This window comes from Lycium barbarum, chromosome 6, assembly GCF_019175385.1.
Source record: "Lycium barbarum isolate Lr01 chromosome 6, ASM1917538v2, whole genome shotgun sequence".
NCBI classification, from domain to species: Eukaryota; Viridiplantae; Streptophyta; class Magnoliopsida; order Solanales; family Solanaceae; genus Lycium; species Lycium barbarum.
In genome coordinates this window covers 114,663,506-114,691,202 of record NC_083342.1, presented here as the reverse complement: position 1 = coordinate 114,691,202, position 27,697 = coordinate 114,663,506, and the positions used below count along the sequence as shown (strand labels likewise).

Genomic DNA, 27,697 nt, shown 5'->3' with positions numbered 1-27,697 from the left:
GTCAAGGTGTGTTTTGATTTTTTTTACCTCACTGCAATTCTGGTTTCTGATATGCAATATCTAGAAGATCATATGCCAAGAAAGACTGATTTTTGCAAGATGCTATTTTGTGTTTCCGCGAGGTAGGGGTAAGGTCTGCGTACACTCTACCCTCTCCAGACCCTATTTGTGGGAATACACTGGGTATGTTGTTGTACTATTTGTGCTTTTCCACGATGTAGTTGGTATCTTTGGATCTCTTAACTCTTTTTCCAGTTGAAGGAGCCACTGTTATGATCAGGACCCTATATGAGTTTCTTTTTTGATTGAAAAGTGTATATATTAATCTATCGTCTTGCATTTTGCACATTTTACAAAGAATATTTAACTTTTTTTTCACGAAATTTTTACTCATCAGGAATAACGTTGTCAAAAGACTTTTTCTCTCAAAAAAAGATACTAAAATCGATTGTCTTGCAAGTTGCATACTTCTTTTTCCTAAGACTTTCAATAAATTTATTCAGAAATCAAGTACATATCACTTTCAAAAGTTTATAGTTGATAAAAAAATGAGCATCAACTTGTGTGTAAAGTATCTACTATATTGCGGATTAGATATTCCGACTGTTGTATCAGCTTTCGTAGAAGCTTTCTCATATCATCATGATGATAAGAAATTCAACCAAACACTTAGTTGAAATTATCTTTAGTCATTGCAAAAAACGAATTAAAGAAGGTTTCTGAATGTAAAATCTAAACATAGTTTATTTCTTAGTGTTTGATTAAAAATTAATTTTTGCAAAAACTTGAAAAGAATTTCGGTTAAAAGTTTTCTTCAAACTTTTGAGGCGGACGCCAAATTAAAGTATTATACTACTATTTAGCTTCTTGAACTATTATATTGCAAACATAAGGTCACCACAAACTCTTTACCCACAAGGAAGAAGAACGTATATTATAACATTTACTACTACTTTCATCACAACTTGCATATTTTATTTTAAAAGCTTCGACTAATAAAAAAATAAAAAATAAAAAACAAAAAATACGCATAATTCTCTGTTGGAGCATTAAAGCGCAAAGGTAATGTCACCATTACTCACCAATGACTGCGCCAAGATACGAAGAAATTTTTATTGCCGTTGTTGCTTGTATCACGACATGTGCTTAATTCTTTTTGAATAAATAGATTAATGCTTGCCAACGTATGGACGCTTTTGTAAATTACAATCAATTCTTTGTAATTTACTATCACTCTTTTTGCGAAACCAATATAAAATGCTAACTTTTGAGTTTTGACCCAAAAGAAAATACTTCCCGGTCGTTTGACTTTTACTTGTCACATTTTGCTTCTCGAAAATTAATTTGATTAATCTTTGGAGCTAAATTGAGTTAAATTAATTAAATATTTTAAATTGGATGTTCGAGAACAATACGGAAAATATTGTAAGTTGCAATTCTTCTCATATTAATATGATAAAAAAGATATATCTTAAAAGGTTGGTCAAAAAACATGTAGTTTGAATCTCGAGAAGCTACGTGACAAGTAAAAGTGAACGGAGGGGGTATTTGATAGGAACATAATGAGGATAGAAATACTGCCATACATAATTAATTTCAGTAAATTTAAACCCAAACGTCACTATACTTAGAAAGAGAGATCTCTGAGATTTTGAATTCGAAATCGAGACAAATATCCTCTACATTTATTACCCCAAAAAAAAATATCCTTTACATTAATCTGGTAACAAGGAGTGAATCTCGTCTGATATCCTTTAAGTTTGCATGATTATGCACTAATTACTGGAAAAAAGGTTTTATAAAAACATGAGCTAGCTAGTTAGCCTTCATTCACATTACGCGGAAGCAATCCTAGAGCCCGTTTGGATTGGCTTATAAGTTAGCTTATAAGCTGTTTTCAGCTTTTTTGAGTGTTTGACTGGCCAGCTTAAAGTCATTTTATGCTTAAAATAAGCTCAAAAAAATAATTGGACCCATTTGACTTAGTTTATCTAAAGCAGCTTATAAGCTGAAAACAGCTTATAAGCCAAAAAAAATAAGTTGGACTACCCAACTTATTTTTTTCAGCTTATAAGCTGCAAACAGCTTTAAGCTGTAAGCCAATCCAAACGGGCTCTCTAATGGCTAGCACCATCAACTTTCTAGGCGTTTTGCTCTTTCTTGGTCTCTTATGCAAAAGTAAACCTTCTCCCCTAGTATTTTTATTTAAGTTATATTCTGCTCATCTAAATAATTTTTACACCATCAATTCGTGTTAATTGGTTGATATGATCTATTGCATATCATTACTCTAATTATTCTAAATTATCAAATCATACTTTATACGAAGAGTTGCCTATTATTATATGTCAGACTTAATCTAGTGGTCTAAAAAAATTTAGTCCATCCGTCCTAGCTAATTTAAGTGTCTTAGCTTAACTTGACACGGAATTTAAAAAATAAAGAGAAACTTTGAATCTTGTGATATAAAATTAAAGATGCGTAAAGTAGTAAAAAGTACTTTAAATCTCGTGGTTTTAAATTTGCCACGTAAGTTGTTTGAATTGTCAACTTACTAAATATAGAAAGATGCGCTCTTTTGGAGACAAACCAACAAAAAAAATAAAAAAAATATAACACTTACATTGAGACTGAGAGAGTATTTACTGTCAGCTCGCAAATCTTAAACTATTTTCTTCTTTATGGGATTGAACTTACATTTTTTTTTTTTTTGGGTTTGATAAATACTAGGCATGGGAGAGTGTCCACCAGTGGTGACAGTATATAATACAGGTGCGAAGTTCAGGCAGTTCTGGCAATACAATGTGACAGTAGAAAATCCATGTCCTTGTTGGCAGACATATGTGGCACTATCTTGTCCTGGAATGAATCAATTCACAAGTGTAAACTCATCATCAGGAGTAGTCATATCTGGTGATGCGTGCATCCTCAATGATTGGATGAAACCCTTCAGTAAATTTAGCTTCATTTTTCACTGGCAACGGACACCTGTAAAACTCATGACTCATGTTGAACAATGTGAAAGTAGCGAACAACTTCATATATAAGTAACTCTTTGGTCTTTCATCTGTTTAAGATGAAAACTACTATGTTACTACATCTAGACATGGTTTGAAGCTATTTACACAATTATAACATAAATCTCACCCTTTCTCCGAGGTTAATATTACTATGTACTTATTATTTATGAGGACACATAGTAGCTTTTAGTTTTTGATAATTATAGTTATTTTTAAAATTTAAATGATCAAACTGTGTAATTACATTTGTTACCGAAGATGCTTCTTGGTTTCTAATTACTCCAACTAATCCACCTATATGTTTTGATTTTAAAAAGGAGCCATAATATTCAGTTTAAACCAACCTACATGTGGGGCTCTCCTGTGAGTATTAAATGACTCTTTTTCAGTAAGGAATTGGTATTCAGTGGTTCTGTGAATGATTAAACTCATTGAGATATCAAAAGAGGTATAATTGGCATTACGAGTAAGCCATATACTCCAAATGACTCCAAATGACAAAAGGGAAAATATCTGTCTAAGAAATCCAATTGTTAGTAATGTATTCCAACCAATGGGTATCCATGAAATTCTAGGGAATGTTCACCCCTACTTGATTCCAAAGGGTTTGTTCTATGTTGCAGAACTTGCAGTGTAAATAAATATCCTCAAATAGTCTCGTCAGAATTTTTGCATACAGTACAAGTAGCATCAATATAATGTTAAGATCAATAATTCAATATAATTAAGGTAGCTACGACAAGATATTTTGTTGTGGTAGCATTTTCAAAGGAAGAATTTAGGTCTGTTTGGACATGATTTCAAATTATGATTTGAAATCATGTTGATTTGAAGTTGAAATTTTATTTGGACTTGTCAATTTGGATTTCTTATGTTGTATTTTTTCTTATAAACATGAAAATTCCACAATTTGTGAAAACTATAAGAACTTTTCCAACTCTTATAGAATCTTTACAAATTAGTAAATCATAGTTCATTAATAAGGTATCGAAATATCCTAAGGCACCGCAATACTAAATTGCATATCTTCCCACGTTCCTCTTATAAATAAATGCTTGCAATTACAAACTTTTAAGTACATATAATTCGACAAAGATTCATAGATCCAAAAAAAACAATAATAGTAGCAACTAGTTATTCTTTAACTAGATGGCCCGTGCCCGTGCTGAGCACGATATGCCCAACACTGAAGTTCATTTAGTATAAAACACTTCTAAAGTTGGCTTAGAGTAGAACAAGTTTAGAAACATAGCACTTACAAGATCATTAGTCTTATAGAAATCAGCTTGTGGTAATTTGATTTCCATCCTCCCTTAGTCTTTGATGAGCTAATGATACCACTCAAAAACACCTAAGCTAGCCAATTGCAGAATTAGTCTGATGAAATTATATTCTTGCACACATTCTCATTTTCTCATTGTGGACTCAAATTTCACAGAAGTAAATCAAATGATTCATATTTTGCAGCCCTTAAGAAAAACATACAGGAAATCATGTGAAAACTCAACTACAGCAATCAAAAAGAATATTATAAAGGTGTCAACTATGAAAACCTCACATAGATAAAACTAAGAGTCTGCCGATACGTAACTCTCTTGCTTACTGTAAAGGCCTTTGGTGATCAAATTAAGCACTGAAAAGTAGCCTCCGAAAACATTCATTCATTCATTCTTCTTTTTTGGTAGAGATTGAGACCAAGAACCATCTGACCATTCTTTAGACACACATCCATTGGGTCGATTCATGAATCGCCAAGGCAAGATTTTGCACCCTCCCATCACAAAGCTTAAGTGATGATATACAATATTGTCCTATCCGAGCAGCAAAAATTTGCGTCGAAGACAGGCCATGCACATGTAGACCAATCTGTCAAACCACCATTGTAATGCTACTACCTCCCTTTCTAGCTAGGATTCTTTCCCAGCTTCTATCTTGCTGTCGTGATTTCTGGTGGTCGAATTATTGCGGTTTCTTTCTTTTTCCTGTTTGAAGTTACTTCTTGAATTTGCTTACCAGGCTGACGGTAACCCCGCTATGTCATGTACAAGAAATGATCAAGCAAAATGGATAGGATAATTGAGTTAAATTACCTCTACTCTCAAGCATATGGTACTTTCCTTGGTCTAAGGATATTTAGTTCCTCAATCTTCGCTAAACTTGGCATTCCCACAATATCTCAACTACACATGCATTATGCAATAAATGGGCTGTGACACTATTAGTTGATGACCGGCAACACTGTTTACAAGCATCTAACCCTCATCTGTTTTTATCACAGAAGAGGAATGACCCTGCAGAAATCAAATAGATACTTGAGATTTGAGTATTGAGATTCACCAGTTCAAGTTTAAATCATAATAATGGAACATTTACGGAACACCAGCAGACATAGATCTCGTGCCAAATACAATAACGGACTATGGAGCCCCTACACCATATTTAAAGTTCATTTTCAAACTAAAGATGAAGCTTGAGCCCATGACCTCCACCAAAAAGGGACCAACATTACAAAGTACCACTGTAAGAGAGTACTTGTATGAGTTTAGACTCGAAACGGAAGTTTGACAAATACGTCAGCAAGCTGATTAGCATAGTCAATGCGCAATGCTTTCCTCCTTTTTAAGAGAAAAGGATAAGTCAAAATTCTACAACTCCCAACAGGGCAATCTTGAAGGATCTTTATATATCAATAGTTTCTGTTTATCTTTATGACCCAAGGAGAACTACTATCCTTATGACCAAACAAGGATCAACTTCTTACCTCTCGAGCGATAGTTCGAGCCTAGTTTTATTAAGACAAAATAAAGCAACATTATGGAGGCACCCATGCACTTTCCTAAACTAGAAACTAAATACTAATTCAAGGGAGACACAAGGTTAATTGTGTACTCCCTCCGTCTCAAAATATTTTTCGTCCTTACTAAAAATACTTGTCTCAAAATATTTGGCGTTTTATTTAACCAATATAAAATTAAGTAGATTTTTCCTATTTTACCCTTGTATTAATTAGCAACATTTAAGAGGTTCTCACCATTGATGGAGTAAACATTTATTGAGGAGAGATTACATGATGAAATATGTTAAGGGTAAAACAGTTAAAATACTACCCTTATAAATGCTTTCTTAGTGGGCGTGTAAATGAAAAAAGCGATAAATATTTTGAGACGGACGGAGTAGTAGACTACAGATGCTGGATTATGATGTTCAAGAGAAAAGGACAAGCTGAATTCTACAACTCCCCATGAGGAGAATGTCTGATCTTTATTTAAGAATAGTTTATGTTTTAAGAACTCCAGCAACAGGAAATCATTACCTTTAGCAATTTTTTGCATTATTTGAGATAACTGTTTCCGGACATCTGTCACAAACACCATCTGACATACCTATAATTGTTATATTTATCAAAATATTTTCCCATCTCACTTCGGTCAATTAGCAATATATTTTTTCTGTAGACCTCAAAATTAATAGAATCTCCTTATGTCCAGAGGCACAAAAAGTAAAAAAGATTTAACATACTTCAAATAACGGTGAAAGCCGGTAGTAATGGATAGATATATTTGAATGACGCTTTTATGGAACAGTAAAATACCTGTAAATTGTTCTCTTTACATAGTCTGTGCTGTAGTCAGCCTGCTACCATTTCTGAAAAAGTTGGAGTAACAGGATGTGATCACCCAAGCCGAGCAAGCTAGGGGAAGAGTAGAAGAAACTTGCAAATTCTTACTTTTCCAACCTTAAATTGCATAAAAGGACATTGGCCCTCTTGAAGAAGCTGATCAAAATTAATTGCATTGATGCTAGTGATTCTTAAAGTCAAATCACCTATTGGAACAGCCCAATTTGACCTTCAAAATAGAAAAATGTCTTAGATACCAACAGCTAGAATTTAGAATGGCAAAGAAAGCCTGAACAAAGTTGAATATAATGAATATTCTTGTCCACTCTTTTTTTCAATTTTTCCTTTCAAGTTTCAACTCCTCCCCAATTAAATGGAATTTAACCAAACCAAGCAAGGTAGGAGAAGAGAACACTTCTTCCTAAGTCTTTGAAGAGACATGAGATCTTGAGATTTAATGAGAACCTGTAAATGAGAGCTAAGTAACTTTTTCCATAAATGAGCGCGTGCAAGGTAACTTCAAGTTGGTTCTCCCTTAACAATCAGGGAGCATAAGTTTTAAACTAATAGAAAGGCAATTATAGATTAATAATTATTTCCTGACAGCAATATATCTACAGGAATTAGAAAAGAACGATCATGCTAAAAGTTTATGTATTTGAAATGTGACAGAGAGAATATAAAATGTTAAACTTAAATCAAATATCTGCTATTTTTCTTGTTAGCAATGGATAAAACTTCTCATTGTCTTTACTTGTAAACAATTCTCAAGATAACATTTCGGGTCCTATTTTACAAATGAAGTAATCTTGCTTGTGTGAAGACCACTAAAACGCTAAAAATCTGTACATTATTTTATCTCTCGAAACAGGCATCTACTGAGTATTGGATCCTTCATAGATGATGGCATAAACAAAGCTGTAAGTATGGCTGTCTAAAATTTCTTCTGGATTGGCTCCTAGTTAACAGGAGTGTTTTCATTGCCATAAGCCAGTGCTGTCGTCACAAGGAATCCTCTGCAATTTTGCAGGTATTCAAGTTGTACACTATCCTCATACTACATAACAACAGAACAAAATGATTAAAATCGTAGAAATATATGATACCAGGAAGAAGACACATTAAGTTGTACCTGACTATATTTGAAAGATGTTAATGTTTCATGTAGCATAATAATTTCAAGAATACTAACATTCCTTCGCCCCGATAAGATATCTCGATGTCTACAACACGCATTGTTTCCATTAGTTAGCAAGTAACAAAAAGGTAGTATTGACTTTTCCAGAGTTAGTAGCGATTTTGGGACCAATTCTTCAGTTTTAGAAAATAGAAGGATCAAATAGAATACAAAGATCATGCCTCTGGAACTGAAAATTGTACCTAAGACCATAAGCTCTGGTGTCACGCTCGCTGTAATCAAATCTGCAAAAAGATTATTTCATGTAATGAAGCTGCAAGCGCACACTTTAAGTTGCATCTTATGAAAGTAAAAGGAGAGGGGGAATTACTTGTCAACATCTATTCCACTTCGCCCATTAGCAACAATGTCATACAAGAACTGCTTCTCTTTCAAGCTCTGTATAGCAAGTCATTATAAAGAGAAAATATTCAGCACATGTTTTCAAATATTAGGTACTCTCTCCGTCCCAATTTAAGTGACTTACTTTCCTTTTTGGTATTTTCCAAAAAGAGTGTCTCTTTCTATATTTAGTAGGTTGACAATTCAAACATCCTACATGACAAGTTTATAATCACAAGATAAAATGATATTTCAGAAGTCTCTCTTTATTTCTTAAACTTCGTGCCTAGTACACTTAAAATGGGACGGAAGGAGTATTTAATATCTTAACATATTCACTGAAATCATCCCATTAAAAATACTTACCAGTGATTTACCTTTCTCAAAAGCAACTATCATTCCCCGTGTATAAAAGAAGAGAGATTCAATACCATTCAAAGGATAGTCAAAGGTGGAGCTTGAAAGCAAAACTACCCCCAGAATTCAAAATTAAATTCCACAGCATACCGAAAAGGTCATGATAATGATCAGCGTGAAAAGTTGTCAATCTTACATGATATAATTTTGAAAGCATGACGCACAGCTCAAGAAGAAGAAATTCCAAATCCATAGTAAATTATGGCTTAAAGAAAGATAAATTTAGAGGGAAAATCTGATTTAACAGATGTAAAAAGGCATCATAAGTTAACATGTGTTCTTTTAATCCAAACCTTTACTTTCTTCAAACAGTCAGAATCAACATCATTCCATGATCATCACAATGTAGTCTATCATGTTCAAAGACATATCTTCTTGGGACCTGAATTTTTTTTTATTCCATTAAGTGGTTAAATATATAGAAAAACTAAGATAATGAATATAAATCTATTCAATCTGTATCAGTTTTTACTTTCCACAAAACTGCGCGTGATAGAACGAAGCTAAAGTGGATATATACAAAAATTGACCAAACATATAAAGTGCCAGTTGATCGTGAAAGGTGAACAAGTAGCATTGGCATGCAGAAGAGAATAAAGAAATAGAAAAATAAAGATTCTTTTATAAAACCAATTCAGAAACATACATTAACAAAAATAGTATAGCAAACTGGGATTTACACATGCAACATCAGTGTGTTTAGCGGTTGGGCAAGCCTGGTAATGACTTCCACAACAGAGAAAATAACCTACTCTGAGTACTTTACACTATCTCACTCTGCATTTCAATATATTTTGTTCTGAGCCTGTACGCAATCTTCCTCCTTCAACAATCCGTCTTCCGTCTTGATAAAGAAATCACACTTGAAATCATTTTCACCGTTAAAGCTCCTACAAATTTGGAGGAGAACTTTTTGCGACCCAAAAGATATGGAAAAGTAACTCCAATCTATAACTCAAAAATCCTCAATTATCATTCAATAATTGAAAAAATGGAACCTGATGAGCATAAGTGGTGCGAATAGTGTGGAATCAGCTGGGATAAGATCAGTGAGCCACGACCTTGTAATCCCAGTGGCAACACAATTGATCATGAACACATTCAGTGATTCAGCAATATCAAACATTAAGATGAATGAGAAAAGAGAGAGAAAAGGAAGTGAAAAATTGAAAAGTGAGTGCTAGACCTTCCATGTTTAGAAGCACTGAAAGAAAGCTACTCGTATGTACTACGGGTTTGCACAATTCAAAGAAGTAAAATTACCAGTATGCCCTTCGTCGTACCACCCGACTTACACTTATTATATAGTTAAATTAAATAAATATGATCCCCTTCCACATGGGTGTGGACAGATTTTCACACCGAGCATGAGTCTTTTTGCAAAATTTAAAGTGATAGGCTTTTTTTTTACAAAATATAAATTTATGGATCAAGTTTTACATTTAAAAATTTTGAAATGATGATTTGGAATCCCAAATTCTACTTTTGAAGAATTTGATATTAAAATCATGATATGAAGTTGAAATTAAAATTTTATACAAATTTCATAAACAAACGCTGCTCTAAAATCATGATTTCATGTCACAAGGCCAAACGCCAACTTAATGTAAATTGTAATAGGTCAATGTAGATTCCAAATCCGGTAAAGTTTCAATTTCGATAAGATTGTAACTTGTAAGCAGATTTTTGTAGTGAAAAGACCATTGCAAATAAGAGACCAGACAGAAAGGTAGAGATTGATGGATTGTATAAATATTATTAATGATTTGGACTGAATTTAGGGGTGTTTTTTATATGTATATATTTAGGGTGGTTTAATCACCATAATTAGGAAAATTCGCCTCAAAAAGCATTTTGTTACTGCATTTTCATTATTAGCACGGTATAATCTTATATCATAATTTCAATATTATTTTATACCGAGTTCAATATGAATAACTTGTATTAAAATTAATTTTACATGGATAGAACACTTCAACAATAAGAGATTACCTTTGTTAAATCTTTTTATTTTTATCTATTTAAAAGTAAGAGTAACATTGTAAATTTACAATGTTTTTTTAACCAAAAACATTGTAAATTTTCATATTATGCATCGTATATTTAATTATTAGTGTAATGAGCTTAATATTGACAGAAAAAAATGTACAGTAAATAATCCAGTAATTATTACTATATCCTCTCTCCAAATTTATGAGATTAAGTTTGAATTTTGAGAGTCAATCAATTTAATTTTAATCTTGAATTTGAGTATGAAATCTTTAAGATTTTTAAAATAAAATTTATATATTTAAAAAATAAATAAAAAATATTATAAATTATAATAATTGACAATTCAAAATATTTAAAAGATTGTGATCAAAGAACCGCATATTTATTCGGAGTGAGAAGTATTTGTATCAGGAGTGCAAAATGGAAAGAAAGGCCATAATTCCATACAGCAGCAGAAAGGTCAAAAAAATGAAGAAAACAAGAGCCAATTGAAAGTGGGCAAATATCTACAGCAAAATTATGATGGCTATTTCCTTTTCCTCTTGCATGCCTTCTCTATCTTGCCCTTTTCTCAGACACTCCTTTAACAACAACAGACCTCTAATTGGTATGTTTCTTTACAATTTGAACCATTATTTGCTTAATGTTCTACTGAATTGCTCTTTAGCTTCTTTTTTTTTGGTTAGTTCTGGTTAAAGATTTCAACTTTTTGTGTCTCTCTGTTTCTTTTGCTGCTACTTCAACTTTCTTGTTAATTTTTTGCTGTAATGTGGAGCTTTTCACTATACCTGATGGGTCAAACGAATTTAGGAGCTCACTCTCTGGCCATTTTGAATCATGGAATTTCCCACTTAATTCTGTTCCTCTTGTTAATTTGATGTTTAGGGGTTTGGGGTTTGGTGGGGGGGGGGGGTTATGGGGTTAACTTGGAGGTGTCATATTGAACTTAATCTGTGTAAGATGTAACTGCTGGTCAAGTTTAGTACAAATGCATAAAAGCTCTGTGTCAAGCAATTTAGATTATTTTTATCTCTGTCACAGTCTAGCTCTATCCCAAGGCTCCATTTTCATGAATGGTTTTATGATAGAGATATTTAAGTTTACTCACTGAAATAAAGAGAGGAAATCATACTCATTGAAGTTGATTAAACTAATTTTCTCTGGAGTTACCTGGTACCTATACTGGTAAGAGGTAGCCAAGAGACAATGGAATAGTCGAGGTGCCCGCAAGCTGGCCCGAACACCGCCCTTCGTTAAAAAAGAAAGAAAGAAAAGGAAGTTATTTTCTCCTGCACCCACTGCTTTAGTTGAATGACGAAAAATAAGTTTAAAAATTACTTGAGTTACCACTTTCTTTTTTATGCAAACAAAGGAAAGAAACTAAATTTGTTTCACATTCTCCACCATCTTCGTTTTTCCACTGTCAATTCCTTTTCCTCCGTTTTAAACAATGTAAGTTGTCCTAGCTAAGATTATTCCTGAGTCTTGACTAATCAAAGCCCAGTTTTGGTATATATATAAAAAAAAAAAAAAAGATAAGAACATTCACTGAGTGCCTGTTAAGCAACTTAATTTATTGATCCATTTCAAATCAATAATGGCCCTTTCAGGATTTTGTTCCAACTTTTAACTTATTATACGGAGCTTTTTGTCTAAGCATTTTCTTCTAAATGGTTACCATTTAGTTAACTGAAAATTGATACTAATACTTTATTCTGTTTCATTTTACGGCCACAGAAGTTACTGGCATGCGGTAATATTTAACGGAATCTGAAACTGTGGAATTTATTTTTAAGGCGCTAGACTGCATTACCTGCATTCCTTCAATGCTTATATTGTTTGTTCAATGTAGTTGCATACAAGTGTGCGCTTCCAGTGCACTTTACAACTTGTTGAGCTCAACTTGAAGTGTAAAAGAAGTTATTGTGATTGCAATTTCACCTTAAAAGTCATCACCCTGTACATCCATTGAGCCTTTAGGGTTTCGATCTGAGTGGTCATGGCAAATCCATTGAGCCTTTAGGGTTTCGATCCAATTAGATGCTATATGCATTCATTAACTAATTCATTTCCCGTTTCAAGTGTATTCACTCCTTTGAATTCCACAGTGGCTGCAATGAGTGACGATCCAGTTCGTGAATGGATCCTTTCAGAAGGAAAGGCAACACAGATCAAAGGAATCAGTCCAATTGGTGGTGGGTGCATAAATCGTGCAACTCGTTATGACACTGATGCTGGTTCCTTTTTTGTTAAAACAAACAGGTATTTTGATTATGTTTCTCCTGCCAAACATTAAACAGATGTGATAGATGGTTGCGTTATATGGCATTATTAGAAGTGGTAGATGGTTGCTCAATTTGGTATTGTTGAAAATCCAATCAGGAGTATCGGATCATCAATGTTTGAAGGAGAGGCATTGGGCTTAAATGCTATGTACGAAACAGGGTCAATTCGTGTACCAAAACCATATAAAGTAAGGATGTAATTTTTTTTCCCGCTTGTCCTAAAACTTTGTAGAAGCTTTCCTCCTCTCCCTCCAGAAAAGAAAGTTCGCAAGTGTAACCTAGAGGATATTGTTTCGTGCATTGTGTAGGTTGGACCTCTGCCAACAGGCGGCTCTTATATCATTATGGAATTTATTGAGTTTGGTGCATCTAGAGGCAATCAGGTGAGAGTGACTGTTCGTCTTCTTTTTCCCATAATTACTGTTTTCTACATATCATTTTCGTAGTTAATTTGGTGACAGTATTCAGATATTTGACCATTTACTGCTTTTCAGTCTGCATTAGGAAGGAAGCTTGCTGAAATGCATAAAGCGGCAAAATCTGAGAAGGGGTTTGGCTTTCACGTTGACAATACTATTGGCAGGTATCATATCAAAATTCTTCCATTACGAGGAGGCATTTCTCAAAATCCACTATATGGTGAATTGTACACTTGCACTTATTTAAAATATACCCATTCTACTGCTCTCTGTATAAATGGAAGGATCATGTGTAGCTTTTACTATTAGGCAAAAAAGAAAGTGAAACGAGAAATATTCAATTGAATGTCTAGTAGTTGAAGTTGGAGTTTTCTCGTCATTTGTATTTCTCCATATATTAAGGCATAAACAGATCGGACATATCAAGGACTGAATATTTGTGCATATGTGTAGTACTCCGCAGATAAACACATGGATGACAGATTGGGTCGAATTTTTTGCGGAACACAGATTGGGATACCAGTTGAAGTTGGCTCGTGAACAGTATGGAGATCCAACCATTTATGAGAGAGGTTTAAATCACCATTTTATTGGAAAAGAATATATTGACTTCATTTATGGAATTTATCTTGTTTGATCCTGATAAATGCAATATGGAAATGTGTACAACCTCCTCCTTCATTCTAAATTTAAAGTTGCTTCAGGCTTCTTTTAGAATTGCAATTTGAACCAACTTACTGTAGTAGCAGAGAATGGATTCTTGCTCCTTAGATTCATTCTGACAGCCAAAGTAGCTTGCTTTCTTATTTTCCAGCGCAAACCAACACTCCCACTTATCTTTTAATCTGGCTTTGAGTGATTTATAATCAGATCTATCTTCCTGTACTCATTCTAAGATAGATAGTGTTTAGCTTAAACTTCTAAAACCTAATATTTTCGTTGCGCAATGAGACAACATCGACATACATGGAATGATGGGCAAATATCAAACTCTATGGAACTGAATATATGCCAAAACCAACATTTTTGTAACAATCCCTTTTCCTGAAATTTGAGGCTTGGCAGTTTCTACAACCTGAGATTAAACGTCCAATTAAGTAAATACTTGTAAACAGTTCAAGGGTGTTTACTTGGTCATTCAATATCTGACATGTTTTATCAAAATTGTTCTATTCTTAGGACAAAGGTTAGCTAAGAACCTGGGACCTTTATTCAAAAATGTTGTGATAGAGCCATGCTTGTTGCACGGAGACTTATGGAGCGGGAATATCACATATGACAAGAATGGTGAACCTGTGATTCTTGACCCTGCATGTTACTGTAAGTCTTAGGTTATCGATTTCAATATTGTTATTTTTGCTTCAGGAATTCACTACTTCGTGTATGAAATATATCTCCTTCTGAAGCACCTGGCATTGTATTATCTGAGGCAAGCTTGTTCGGTGCAGTTTATATAACTACGGGAACTCCTTATAGCTCATTTTACTTTAACAACCTTCTTTCTTATCAGAGCCATTAACATATATAAGGAATAGAAATAAAGATTGATACAATATACTATGAGATGGAAGATCAGACAGTTAATGTATATTACCAGGATCCTGATAAGTTTTACAATATTTCTGCAATGATACTAACGACAACCAGACAAGCAAACATTGAAATGTAGGACGCTACTAATAAGGTAAATATTTGCTTCTTTTTCTGCTTTTCAGAGGAAGACCAATATGAAATACTCCAACCATCCTAATTGCCTAAATTTTGACTTTCAAAGGTCAAAGTTTTGATCAAACCATTTAAGACAATTTCTGAAACTTTTATGGTGAAATGGCTAAAATGATAAACTATATGAGAAATAGTGAAATAACTTTAAAAGTTCTCAAATGGCTTAAAATTGTCTATAAATGCATTTAACCAAAGTCCAGAATACATAAAGCTGATAAGTTTCCATATTGTGCCATCTTATCTCTATTGGATGCATTGCCCCTATACTCGTAAACACCCAGTTTGGAATAAGGATTACTGTCTAATGAAAGGTTGATACGTAAAAATGACATTGCCTCTTCACTTATGGCCAGCCTCATATAAATTGGTAGCATAATCCTCTGGTAGCCTCTTGAATAGTTGGACATTGGGTTTGATTTACTTCCAGATATACAGCCTGATTTATGTGATTCTTGTTAACGCCTATGGTAATATGGCTCAAATTTCTTTCTCCTTCATTATTCTTTGTGCCAATATCATCTACACATTGCAATCCAGATGGATAAGGAAATATATGTAAGTTGAACGATGTCAGTGTAATATTCATGTTAGTGCTTGATTTTTTGGTAGACGAATTACTGACTCCAGATGCACTAATATTATGAATTCTTTTTTTTTTTTCGGTAGATGGACATAATGAGGCAGAATTTGGAATGTCATGGTGTGCTGGATTTGGAGGAGATTTTTACAAGGCTTACTTTGAGGTGCTGTAATTAATTACATTTCCAGAATTCACATTTGTTTCTCTTGTCTTCGACATTTAATCTGCAAGGACATTCTGAAGGAAAAGAAAGAAAGAAAAAGAAACCCCCCCCCCCCCCCCCCCCCCTGTTTTCTCGCTGTTCTTTAATAGATAATCAGTAATCTCTACTAACAAATTAAGTTTTAGCATCAATGTGAATTTAATGATCCACCATATTGGCTTGTTAACCGGGTCATATCCTTGGTATGTACTCTCATTCATTTCTGTGCATTTTTTTTTTTTTTATGTTCAGGTGATGCCTGAACAACCTGGTTTTGATCAAAGGAGAGATTTATACATGCTGTATCACTACCTCAATCACTATAACTTGTTTGGGTCGGGTTACCGGTCTTCTGCAATGTCCATAATTGATAACTATCTCCGGATGCTCAATGTCTAGAATCTAGATACTAGTTTTTTCATTCACTTCATTATCTTGTACATGTAAAAAGCTTTTGTCTTTCTCTAGCTGTGGCCATTTTGAAGAGCCGTTTGTATATGTTATAACTGTGCTACGCCAAACTACGTGCTTGTATAATCAATTTGAAGCTCCTAGCAATGGCATTATGTAGGGTTCCCAATGTAAAGTTCCTTGTACAGAAGCCAACATTTTTATTCTATTTCGAGTGTATATTTTTTCAACTGAGAGTGAGTCATAAGCTGGAAGTTGGTGCAGGCGAACTCTATTTCATTCATGATATAATAATTATTGGTTTATGTACTATAAGGGTAACCAAGATATCCTTTCTTACTTCCTTTTTCTGTTTTTCCTATCTCTACCATGAAAGGGAGAAAATTCTCAAAACACTAAAATAACCTCACTTTTAATGAACTTTATGTTTTATTTACTAATGTAAAGTTTATACGATGTAATATAAAAACTAACTAGATAACTAACTATACTAAACATGAGGATGAAACTTGAAAAGGGCGGCTGGTTAACCTATCGGATCAAAGTACTCTTTAAGAATTAAGGGTGAACATTTGTGACACCGTTGTAAAATAGGGGAAGTGCGCATATACCTAATGGTGGCGTCATTGTTTAAGTTATGTCTTAAATTTATAATTTTTTGTATTTCTACCCACTTCCGAACAACTTTTGATATGTAGTATTTGAAATATTTTTTTAAAAAATTGGGTACAGGTTGAATAACGGTATCCAAAATAAGCTACCGCGTGCAATTTTTTACATTATAAAATGAGTTACTTTTCACTCCCCGTATTTTAATCTAGTACTAGTAATCATTAAAGACTGTGATACTCCCATTAAAGAATCATTAGATTGCATTGATCATATTTGACTAATTTTTTTCCTTTTTTTTCTACAATGGAAATAGGCATTTAAGATGACAAATATTTACTCCCTCCGTCTCATATTACTTGTTCACTTTCTCTTTATACACTTTTTAAAAAATCATAAATAAAAGTGTGTTTTTACTATATTACCCTTATCTCTCTCAAATAAATTACACTCTAATAAATACTAGTTACTTTAAAAAACAATTAATGTCAAGGTTAAAATAGAAAAAATAATTAATTTTATAAATGAATAAGTATTTTGAGACGGCAAATTTTAATAATGTGGCTAACTAATATGGAAAAAAAGCAAGTAGTAAAAGGGATAGGAGATAGTTGTAAGTGAGGGTAAAAGAGCCAACATGTAAGATGTATCCATCAACTTAACACAAGTACAAAAAAGGCAAAGGAATTCACACCCCTAGAAAGCGCAGAGACAGAGAGACGCACGAGTAACAAGATTGTGTACTTTCGACAAGAAAATGGAGATGGAGATGGAGATGGTGCCTGAAAGAGGAGGCATAGGTGAGCTGATACAAGCACTTGACCAAGCAACCCTAGTGGCTAAACAACTCCCTACCACTTCTGATTCTTCCCAACTCCTCCAAATTTACTCTTCTCTTCATTCTGCTCACCACCATCTCTCCCTCTTCCTATCCCAATCCCACCACCATCATCCACCACCCCAACAACCTCATCTCCTCCCTACACCGTCTCCGGTTCTTGAGAATTCTGTCTCCTCTGCTGTAGGCGATGAGCCTATGCAAGATGATGATGATGATGATGTGAATGGAACTGAGCAGAATTCCAAGAGTAGTGTTGACAGAGTTGAGGAGAAGTTGCGGGATTGTTTCATTCGGAACAAGAGACCCAAAAGACCTCTTTCCCCGGGGTCAGCTGCGGCTGAGCAGAGACAGAGCTACGAGAATGACTTCCCTGTCCTGGAATTTGATCCTCATGGGACTAAATTGAGGTCCTTGGAGCTTATTTATCAGTTCCATTCTTGAATAAACTGTGTAGACTGTAGAGAATTGGATTCTTTTTTGTTTTGAGTTATGGCTACTTATTGGGGTGGATAAATTATTGGTTATTACCTAATGTATTTTCATAATCTCTATTGAAATATTCTAAGCCATTTTCCACCATTTGGAGTATGAGTTGATTTTATGCTTCTTAGTTATATGATTTTTTTTTTTTTTTTTTTTTTTTTGAGAAGTCAGTCATATGAATTCTCAGTGTTCATTAATAATAGAGGGCGATCTGATGCAAAAGATTATCTTTTATACATATACCCGAATACACTATTCGTTTGTAATTAGTACTCTACTAATTAGTGTAAAAGAAGTACGATGCGCTTAAAATATTTACACTCAGATCTGAAGCTTGACAATTCTCTCAGCACTTTATGCTGCATTGAATGGATTAAGGCTTTGAAGAATATGACAACAGTAGCAAGAGAGGCTCAAATCAAGTGTTGTGGGGTTGCTCTTTTTGCTGTCAACTGTAGCTGTTAGAATTTCTAGCTGCTGATATTGCTCCAGGCTTGTTGACTCCCTATTCCAGATTCTGGTACCAGTGAAGCTTAAGATATCAAAGCTAACAAGAACGGTGCAGCCTCTACTATCAAGTATCCTCAGAAAGCTCAGCACCAAGTGACACCAGAAAATCCTAGGCTTTAACAATCGAATTATGCAGCCTCACAAAATCATCTAGTGCAAGCTCCTCCGGCCTTGACTGGAAAAAAGGAAATGAAGGGAAAAATCAAACGCGAGAAGAAATGATTTATATAGAAGAATTGCGGGAGTACTTCATTGACTGGATGTATGAGAAACAACATCAGTAATACCGTGGATGGAAGACCAGCACTAACAAGAGCTTCTTCAATCTCAAGAGAAGGGCATATATGTTGTAGTGTCTTCCGTAACATCTTACGTTTTCCATTAAACGCACAGTTGACCTAAACCATTAATGAGGAATAGAATATGTTAGCTATGGAAAATGAGAAAGATAAACTATTCACCATAGTTAACCCTATATTCCCAAATTTGTTTTATAACCACGGATTGCAGATGCTGTTATATTTAGTATATTAAATAGTGCTATGCTTCAATTTGTTATATTACACATGAACACATGGGAAAAACAAAAAGGAAAGTACAACGGTAGGCTGTGAGAACCATTGAGAAGAAGCTTTTGGCTGAAGAAACGGGAGGATAATCAACAGGTTGCTTCAGTCTGAAGGAAACTACAGCTGCATCAACCTGAAGAAGAACAAGAAACAACAATTTCACTTTGTGACTCAATTGAATAATCATAACAATTACCTATTACACCATCATATGGACATGGAAAAGCTATACCACCAGCAAAGATCCTGTGCATGATTTGGGAACTGTATTCTTCAAATAATACTATTCGTCAAAGAGATCAAGCAAGGTATTAAAGGAAACAGGCCTAGAAGATATTTTTAATGAAGGAAACACGTTTAGACGTTAAAGTAAAGTTTCATTCTACCATAGTTCAAAGTATTTGATATTGGACAGAGCATCACATCTTGAAGCTGTCTAGGGGTGTATGTTCAATTTACTGAAAGTCATAGTGTCCGTGCCTAGAAGAGTCTGTCAATCCTAAACTGCTAATGTTTAAGTTAAATAAATAGTTATGTATAATCCTTTCTTGGTTCCGTACAGGTGTTCAAAGAGGAAAATATAAAGGGGGATACTTACTTTAGGTTGTGGGAAGAAATTTGTCCTTGGCACCTTAAATTTGTATTCGGGATCTGTAGAGATAAATGTAAATGCAAAAGCTTGAGATTATTGATTAATACATGCAAACAGATTTGGAGCTATTGGTTTATAAAGATGTGAAAATGTCGTTGATACTAAAGATGTATTTTGATTAGTAGAGCACATCTTTGAGGCTCAGAGAATATGGACTGCCAGCATTCAACTAAACACAAATTTGAGGTACTAAGGATTAGATATAAAAGATGGCAAATCCACTGCAAATAGGAGTTGAAATACTAGATAATTAGAAGTGCAATTTTTGGAATTTAGAAGAAGAATGTTTATTTTTGTCTCACGGGACCAGGTAGCCAAACATGTATGACGTATCTATGACCTGATGTAACAATAGCTGGAAACCAAATAAAACTTGGAAAAGTAAGAGGTTTGCGCGCACTTGTCCCCTTTCGTACACAGAAAATTTACTTCATATATATATATATATATATAAAGTGCCCCTCACAAGACTTCTCAAGTACCTGAATAGAAGTTGATGAAAATATTAATGGGTCGATACTCAGAGGACCTTAAGGATGAATCCACCATGCGCACAGCAGCTTCCTCCTGAAATTCCATACAATCAACTGTCAGTAGTCCACTCAACAACTGGAACAGCTGGGTGGGATTTAGTAGCAGGTGAAATCCATCAAACTGTTTCCTCTAGGGAAAATACATGAAGTCCCCCCTAAGCTTGTCCAGTTAACTTGGTTTAGCACTTTAACTTTAGGACGTTTATGTACCCCCCCCCCCCCCAACCCACCCACAACACACACACACACACATATCCCCCCACTCTAGTATGAAGTGAAATTAATCCCTTAACAGGTGACGTGGTAAAGAAAATGTTATCAGCTTTTGGAAAGCGCGTGAGAAGGAATAACACTAAAACTGGTCCACACAATACATATGTCATCTGCTGATTGGACGACAGTTTATTGTACTAATTATACTTTTTTAATATATATTTTTTTCCTTTTAGGTTTTCTTTTTCTTTTGTCTCCCTTTCCTCTTTCTTTCTTTCTCCAGTTTTTTCCCACGCCTCCCTCTATCCTCCACGCCATTCTCTTTTTCATTTTTGCTTCTTTGTAAATAAATTTAGTTAATGAGTTTAATATTACACATCATAAAAGAAAGATCAGTTTATTTCATAGATTAGATATGGATTTGATTCACCGTTGCCATTTTTGCCGATAAAGTTGACCGCGTTTATGTTTCCTTTCTAAAACATCGATTAATACACTTTTCTCAGATCTTAAGTTCTTAACCTTTACAAGTCGAAATCCAAGATCCAAAAGTAGAGACTAATATCGTCCCACCTTCACCAGAAAATCAAATTCCGCTGACCTTACTTTCCTCTGTAAGATGTCTATCGATCTCATCAATAAACTATTGCGAATCTTATAACTTAAAGCTTTTTTTGCCATGAATATGGGGAAAGAAAAGAAAGTAGGGAAAGAAGAAAAAATAACGGAAAACCTTTAAAAAAAAATAGTGTTAACACGTGTCAGGCGCATTTATAACACTCTTGAATCTTAATCTGGGATTGTTTAGAATAGGGGGGGTACATAATCGCCCATAAAGTTAAAGGGCCAAACTAAGTTAAGTGGACAAGTTTTGGTGGGGGGTGGGGGGGGAGGGGGGGTATTTTATGTAATTTCTCTTTCCTCTATGCCATAGAGTCGCATACTTTGTGAAAATGACCTCCTACATTATGTCCCAAGAAACCACTATATTTTGCCAAAACTAGCATGTCATAGATCTGACCATAAACATACAAAAACCTCACGAGGTGCTTATTAGCTTTCGATGACCATCAAAAGTAACTACCATATAGGTTTAAGCAAGAAACTTAACTAAGTGAAATTAGCAACTGGTTCAGGATGCCGATGCATAACTAGACTATGACAGAAGTCAAAGCCCTATCTTAGACTCCAAAAATAGTTGCTTTCTTTGTTTGGTGTGCAGCACGTGATGCATTCCTGACCGCGTGCGATTTGAGAAAGTGAAGGAGAATATTTGTGAGTCGGTGTTGCATGACAAAAGAATCTGGAGAGGATCCTAATCATCTCTACTTGCATTCAGGTTAGCTTCAAGATAGAGGACTCTTGTATTCTCGTCGTTTAACATATCGCGTGTGTTACCACGAACTATAAAGGAAGCAACCTTGAGTACAGAGGATAGCAGTGAAAGGAAGGTAGCCTCGAAATGTCACCACTATGTCTCTTTTGGTGCTTATGGAATGGAAGAAATTGAACATAGTTTCAAAACAGTGAGAATGATGTGAAAAGCATGAAAATATCCTTTTATTTCACTTGTATTATTGGTGTAAAGAGAGAATATCATGTTATATAGAGGATTCACAAACTTCATAGGTACCTGGATGGCTTGGGTTGTCACATAAACAGCGTGGACATATTTTTGAAACTAACTTGGTGTTCAGTAATAAAAATTTTGGCATATAAAAAGAAAAAGAAATCAAGAAAACTTACACAATACTAAAATGGATGGTGCACAAGAAAAATGACAAGACCCAAGGCAACCCTAGGGCAACCAACACTACTCACTCTAAACATGCACAGGCATTACAAAGAAGTTTGCTTAGTTCTGTGAATTCTAATGCAAAAGCTTGGACTGAGTCAAAGAAATTTTAGTCTTATTGCTTCAGCCGATAATCTTTTACATCTGATCGGTGAATTCTAATCCAGACCGAGGAGGAGAACAACCAACAGTCTCTGTGCACAACATGAGTTGTCCGGTTGAAAAAGAAAAATAGACAAAAAAGAGAACTGTACCACCATTGCCAATATCCACAAATAATTCCTACTACCTACTTTTGGCATTAGTGATCAATTAATGTGGAAGCATATTTAAACTGACAATACAAACCTGGAGTAACAAAACTACTTCTGAGAAGATATCACCCATGGGAAGAAGTTGCTTAATTACTTCTGTACTTATGTTAAAAGGTAAATTGGAGACTACCTGTGAAAAGGAAAGGGATGTACATCTCCTGTTAGCATGATATTGAAGACATTGGTAATTTGCACTTTAGACACATTACTTAAGGGCACAAAAGTGTGAAGAATAGTACCAACAGATGTCTATACCTAGATTCAAAGGAAGAACTTGAGAAATGAATGCAGATTCTCACCTTTGCATATTGTGGTTTCACACCTGAAGAATTTCTTGCACTTTGCAAAACTGTGGACAAATGGGAGCGTATATGACATTTTGTGAAATCTTCATGCAAAACCTATAGATGCAGTGGTCATATTATCACATTTCTATTTTCTTTGCAATAGAAGCCACTGAAGCGTGGTGTAAAGCCGTAACCAAGTACATTTATTGGGTAAGGAACTATATTCTCAAATATTAACTTTCAATCCTGCACTCAAAGTGGAGAGAAATGAGCTAAATTTGTTACCTTTACACAGTCCAAACTGGAAAATCTCTCCGTTACAAGGGCTGCCATGTAGGGATCCTTAAATCATTGAAAAAGAGAACAATTGAGTCAACAATAAAAAGGAACAAGATGGAAAACAGAAGATAGAAAAGCCTTTTTCCCCTCATAACTGTTCATGCAATGATATATATCCTCAAAGTTTGTTAAGTCTTAGCATTTTCAATGTCATATGATTCTATTACACACACACACACACACACTGTGGGCATACACTCGCTATGCTTTAATCCCAAGCCAGTCGGTTGTAGCCATTCCGTGCTATTTAAACCATGTCATTCCAATAATAATTAATTTGTCTTTAAATCTCAAACTTATCTTAGGGACATACAAGACTCTTCTAACCAGACTAAAAGAATCCTAACATTAACTCTATGCGTGGGCCAAAAAGAAAAACAATCAGAAGTATACTCATAGTGAAAAAGAACAAACCTTTTCAATAGCAAGGACAGTGGCACCAGAATTGACAAGAACATTTGTAAGGGAACCTGTACCAGGCCCAATTTCAACCACCAAATCTCCTTCTTGCACATCAGCAGCAGCAACTAGTTCCTCATTTACCGACGAATTCAGCATGTAGTGCTACAATTCACAATAGAATTGAGATTATAAAAAACATAGAGCATCAAACACACTCTAGCATATTTGGCCAAGCTTCTAAAATCAACTTATTTTGAAAAGTGCTTCTCAAAAAAATATTTTTAGCCAGAAGCAATTTGTGTTTGACTAATTTATTTAAAAGTGTAAATATCAATTAGTGTTTAGACAAACTTTTAAAAAGTGTTTCCTAACTGTATTTTCTCAAAAGTATTTTTCAACAAAAATGCTTTAAGCTATTTTTAGCTTCCGAAAAACAACTTCTGCTGCACCCAGAGGCATTTATTTTCTTCAAAAAGTTTGGCCAAACAACTCACTTTTTTTTTTTTTAATAAGCACTTTTGCCCCCCCCCCCCCCCCCAAGCTTGGCCAAACAGGCTATGGAACACACACAAGCTTGTGTGTTCGATGAACAATACCCATCAATAAAAAGACTTTCATATCGCTCCTAAAAAGCAGTAAATACCTGGCCAAGTGATTTTCTTGGAAAACGACCTTTAGAGTTGAGAGCTTTGAGAGTGGCATAATAGTCATCCTCATCAGCCTTGTTTTCGCTTTTGGCTTTAGATATTGCTGTTATTGTATTAAGGCATTTGGGTCTTCGACTACTGGCAGCAAAGGGTCCATCGTAGAGTAGCGGTTTTGGTGTTGAAGAGAGTGGCAGCAAAGAATGCATCCGTAGTTTTTTTTTTTTCTGGTTATTGGTCTATTAATTTCCATGGGTTTATCCAGGGAAATGTTCATGAACAGACATGTTTACCCTTTTTTAAAATGAACTAGTGGGTCATCTTGTTCAACTTTGCAAGGGCAAAATAGACTTTATATTTAACTTTCTAAACGGTTGGTTTTACCCACCCTGCTATTTTATCACATGTCGGGCCGGTTGATAGCTGCATAAGGGTCCGAACTTTTGTAATCCAAAAATAAAATTTTGAAATCAAAATAATTCATTTAAAAAAAAAAATTAAAATAGGCTTTACGCACATAATCTGTCCATAAAATGATTAAAGTGTACATTTACACTTAAGTTCTTTTACGCACAGATTCTGTGTGTAAAAGCCCTGAAATAAAATGTCCCCTTCCTTCTTCCAGTCTTTGTTCTTTGAAAATCACTCAAAATTAAGTTTTTTTTCATACTTTGACCAAATATTAATCACGTTTCTAAACTCCAGAATATAAATATTTTATATAGAACTTAATATCTTTTTTAGCGTACAATAATGTCGGCTCATTACATCAGGTATACATATATGTTTAGATCGTCGTTTTAGGGGTTATAAAGTGCTCCGAAGTAAGTTTGGAAACTTGTTATCTTTTAAGTTTTTTTTTCGTACTTTGACCGAAGATTAGTCACGTTTCAAAACGTCGGAATATAAATATTTTATATACAACTTAATATTTTTTTAACGTACAATAATATCGGCTTATTACATTAAGTATACATATACATTTGGATCGTCGTTTTAGGGGTTGTAAAGTGCTCCGAAGTAAATTTGTAAACTTGTTATCTTTAAGTTTAATTGTCATATTTTATAAGGTTCTAATTAATATAGGACGTCGCACGAGTTATTATTAATCGACAATAAATACTAAAATAACTAATTATCATTAAAAAAATAATACCCAAAAATATATATAATATTAACATAAAATGTACATTTTATTTACAAATACACAATCTCCTAAGGCCAACCCCACCACCCTCACTATCATCAGGATCCTCTCTCCTCCTCTTAATGACAGGATGATTTATATCATGATCATCCTTTCTTCCCTTCTTTAGGCCCTGAGTAAAAATATGGTTCCTGTGGGAGACGGCGGCGGTCGAAATCTTAGTAGCCTCATTAGATGCCTCAGGAGATGACTCAATCGAAGGAGACTGGACCACAGGAGCAAAAGAATGAACCTAAAATAACATATAAACAATTTAATTTAGATTTATCATAAACTAAACATGAAATAACATATAAACAATTATTTAATAAATTATTTCATTGTAAAAAAACAAACTTGTGCGTCGACGGCCTTCTGAGATGGCTGATCAGAGGGCTCCTTAGCTGGCTCCTCAACGGCCTCCTGAGCGCTACCCGGAGCTGTAGCTGGAGGTGGAGATGGGTCGATCTGAACAAGAGGAGACGGGTCCACAGGCGCAGAAGAATGAACCTATAATACATGTAAATAATTTAGTTTAGATTAATAAAATAATTAATTAATATATTATTTTATTGTTAAAAAAAATAAACCTGTGTGTCGACGGGCTCCTGAGATGGCATGTGAGAGGGCTCCTGAGCGGCCCGCGAAGCCGGAGATGCAGATGGTGCCGTAGGCCTGGCTGCAGGACGAAGAAAGTACTCATCGAAAATAATCCCCAAGTCTAAGTCCTCATGTTCGTCTCCCATATGTAGATCACTAACTGGCACCTATGGAAATGATGACCAAGGATCATAATGTGCGAACATCTCTGGAGTATATCTAGGTCTCTGTGAAGTCGACGGCCCGGAAGAAGAAGTCGACGGGATATCTGTAGCCGACGGAGCCTGATGGGCTATATCGTCAAGCTCATTTACTAGACTTCTGCCAGCCCGACCACTTCTGCCAGCCCGACCACCTCTATCAGCCCTACCACCCTCTGGTACAGGCTTTGGAGAAGGCTATGGAACATCCTCATCGATATGATGTCACTCCTGTGCCCGTGTCATACCAGTGTCGGTAAGCTGAACTATCCGTGCTGCATATGCCGCTATCCCAGGCTCGGGGGACTCCGTAAGGGGAATTCTCTCATGGCGTATCATCAGAGTCATCCGTAGCTGCATATATTTGCAAATTTTAAGAATTGAATAAATTCGTAAAGTAATACATAATAAGACGATGGATTAAGTATAAGATTAATAAAACTTACCAACGCCTCATACGCTCCTGAGAGTGATGCATATCCTCGGCCATTAGGACGAGGCGTCGAGGGGTTGACAATCAAGGTGTGAGTGATATGCATGTACCACGTCATGTACTCATGGACCGGAGTGTCATGTCCGACTGCTGCTAGAGTCGTCATCCTCACGTTCCGCCCAAACTGTCGTAACACGCGGTCAGGCGCGTGATGCTCAACAATGTCCATATGGATCAATGGACACTGTGCCATCCACATGTGCTCACCAGCCCTACAAAACGCCACCAGCTGACCTAAAATCTGATCATACGGCGTCCATATGAAAGCCTATAAAAAGAATCCAACTAGTTTACAATAAAAGACTAACAAAAATAACAAACTAATGTTAAATAAAAAAAACTTACCTCAGGCGTCGTCATGCGGTTTAACTGATCCCTAAACGGGAGAATGACATTGTCACGACCCAGCTAGGGGCCGTGACGGGTACCCAGGGCTAACCACCGAGCACCGCTCATTATACTACTCACTATACTCATTATACTCTTCTTTATCGAATTCATATACAATTCATGCTAGAAATCGTACTTTTATAAACATAAGCCCTTAGGCTATCAAAATAGTAGTATGCATATATGTAAAAACTGTGAGACCATACTACCCACACTGCGTACCTACGAGCCTCTACTGAAGTACTATACATATAGGCGGAACAAGACTCCGTCATGCCCAAAATATACATAGATATGCACAACAGAATAACCATAAGCACCTCCGAACAATGGAGTGCTCTCAAATCAGCCGCTAACTCCTATGCACCTGGATCAAGATCGTCTCCCTGTCTACCTGTGGGCATGAACACAACGTCCAAGAAAACGGACGTCAGTACGAATATTGTAC

At 35.1% G+C, this 27,697-nt stretch overlaps 4 protein-coding genes across 10 annotated transcripts; 2 read left to right on the top strand and 2 right to left on the bottom strand.

Moving 5' to 3' along the window:
• Positions 1 to 4,450: 4,450 nt before the first annotated feature.
• On the bottom strand, positions 4,451 to 9,755 carry LOC132645662 (uncharacterized). Of its 5 annotated transcripts, none has more exons than XR_009584150.1 (5): positions 8,525 to 9,755; positions 8,148 to 8,215; positions 8,020 to 8,061; positions 6,613 to 6,868; positions 4,451 to 5,311 (listed from the first exon to the last, which is right to left on the bottom strand). XR_009584150.1 is itself a non-coding variant. In XM_060362773.1 (5 exons), exons 1-5 carry the CDS (start codon positions 8,555 to 8,557, stop codon positions 7,598 to 7,600), a joined length of 333 nt encoding a protein of 110 aa, XP_060218756.1. In that variant the 5' UTR covers positions 8,558 to 9,755; the 3' UTR covers positions 6,876 to 7,597. The 5 variants fall into 5 exon arrangements, 2 of the variants coding, with proteins under 2 accessions (XP_060218756.1, XP_060218755.1); XM_060362773.1 differs by lacking the exons at positions 4,451 to 5,311; positions 6,613 to 6,868 and adding exons at positions 6,876 to 7,696; positions 7,772 to 7,862; XR_009584151.1 differs by having other exon boundaries at positions 7,489 to 8,061; positions 8,148 to 9,755.
• Positions 9,756 to 10,973: 1,218 nt separating this feature from the next.
• Positions 10,974 to 16,423, top strand: LOC132645661 (protein-ribulosamine 3-kinase, chloroplastic). 2 transcript variants are annotated; one of them, XM_060362770.1, is made up of 9 exons: positions 10,974 to 11,174; positions 12,676 to 12,829; positions 12,950 to 13,040; positions 13,161 to 13,235; positions 13,347 to 13,435; positions 13,725 to 13,843; positions 14,451 to 14,591; positions 15,660 to 15,739; positions 16,031 to 16,423. In XM_060362770.1, the coding sequence occupies exons 1-9, from the start codon at positions 11,087 to 11,089 to the stop codon at positions 16,175 to 16,177; spliced, it is 984 nt and encodes a 327-aa protein (XP_060218753.1). In that variant the 5' UTR covers positions 10,974 to 11,086; the 3' UTR covers positions 16,178 to 16,423. The 2 variants fall into 2 exon arrangements, with proteins under 2 accessions (XP_060218753.1, XP_060218754.1); XM_060362771.1 differs by having other exon boundaries at positions 10,975 to 11,174; positions 15,663 to 15,739.
• Positions 16,424 to 17,452: 1,029 nt separating this feature from the next.
• LOC132645660 (uncharacterized) lies at positions 17,453 to 18,218 on the top strand. The gene has a single exon (XM_060362768.1). The coding sequence runs from the start codon at positions 17,556 to 17,558 to the stop codon at positions 18,078 to 18,080; it is 525 nt and encodes a 174-aa protein (XP_060218751.1). The 5' UTR covers positions 17,453 to 17,555; the 3' UTR covers positions 18,081 to 18,218.
• Positions 18,219 to 18,334: 116 nt separating this feature from the next.
• On the bottom strand, positions 18,335 to 24,625 carry LOC132645655 (ribosomal RNA small subunit methyltransferase, chloroplastic-like). 2 transcript variants are annotated; one of them, XM_060362764.1, is made up of 10 exons: positions 24,380 to 24,624; positions 23,749 to 23,898; positions 23,281 to 23,337; positions 23,008 to 23,109; positions 22,743 to 22,838; positions 20,336 to 20,420; positions 19,800 to 19,852; positions 19,251 to 19,334; positions 18,920 to 19,030; positions 18,335 to 18,807 (listed from the first exon to the last, which is right to left on the bottom strand). In XM_060362764.1, the coding sequence occupies exons 1-10, from the start codon at positions 24,587 to 24,589 to the stop codon at positions 18,742 to 18,744; spliced, it is 1,014 nt and encodes a 337-aa protein (XP_060218747.1). In that variant the 5' UTR covers positions 24,590 to 24,624; the 3' UTR covers positions 18,335 to 18,741. The 2 variants fall into 2 exon arrangements, with proteins under 2 accessions (XP_060218747.1, XP_060218748.1); XM_060362765.1 differs by lacking the exon at positions 22,743 to 22,838 and having other exon boundaries at positions 24,380 to 24,625.
• Between the last annotated feature and the right edge of the window lie 3,072 nt (positions 24,626 to 27,697).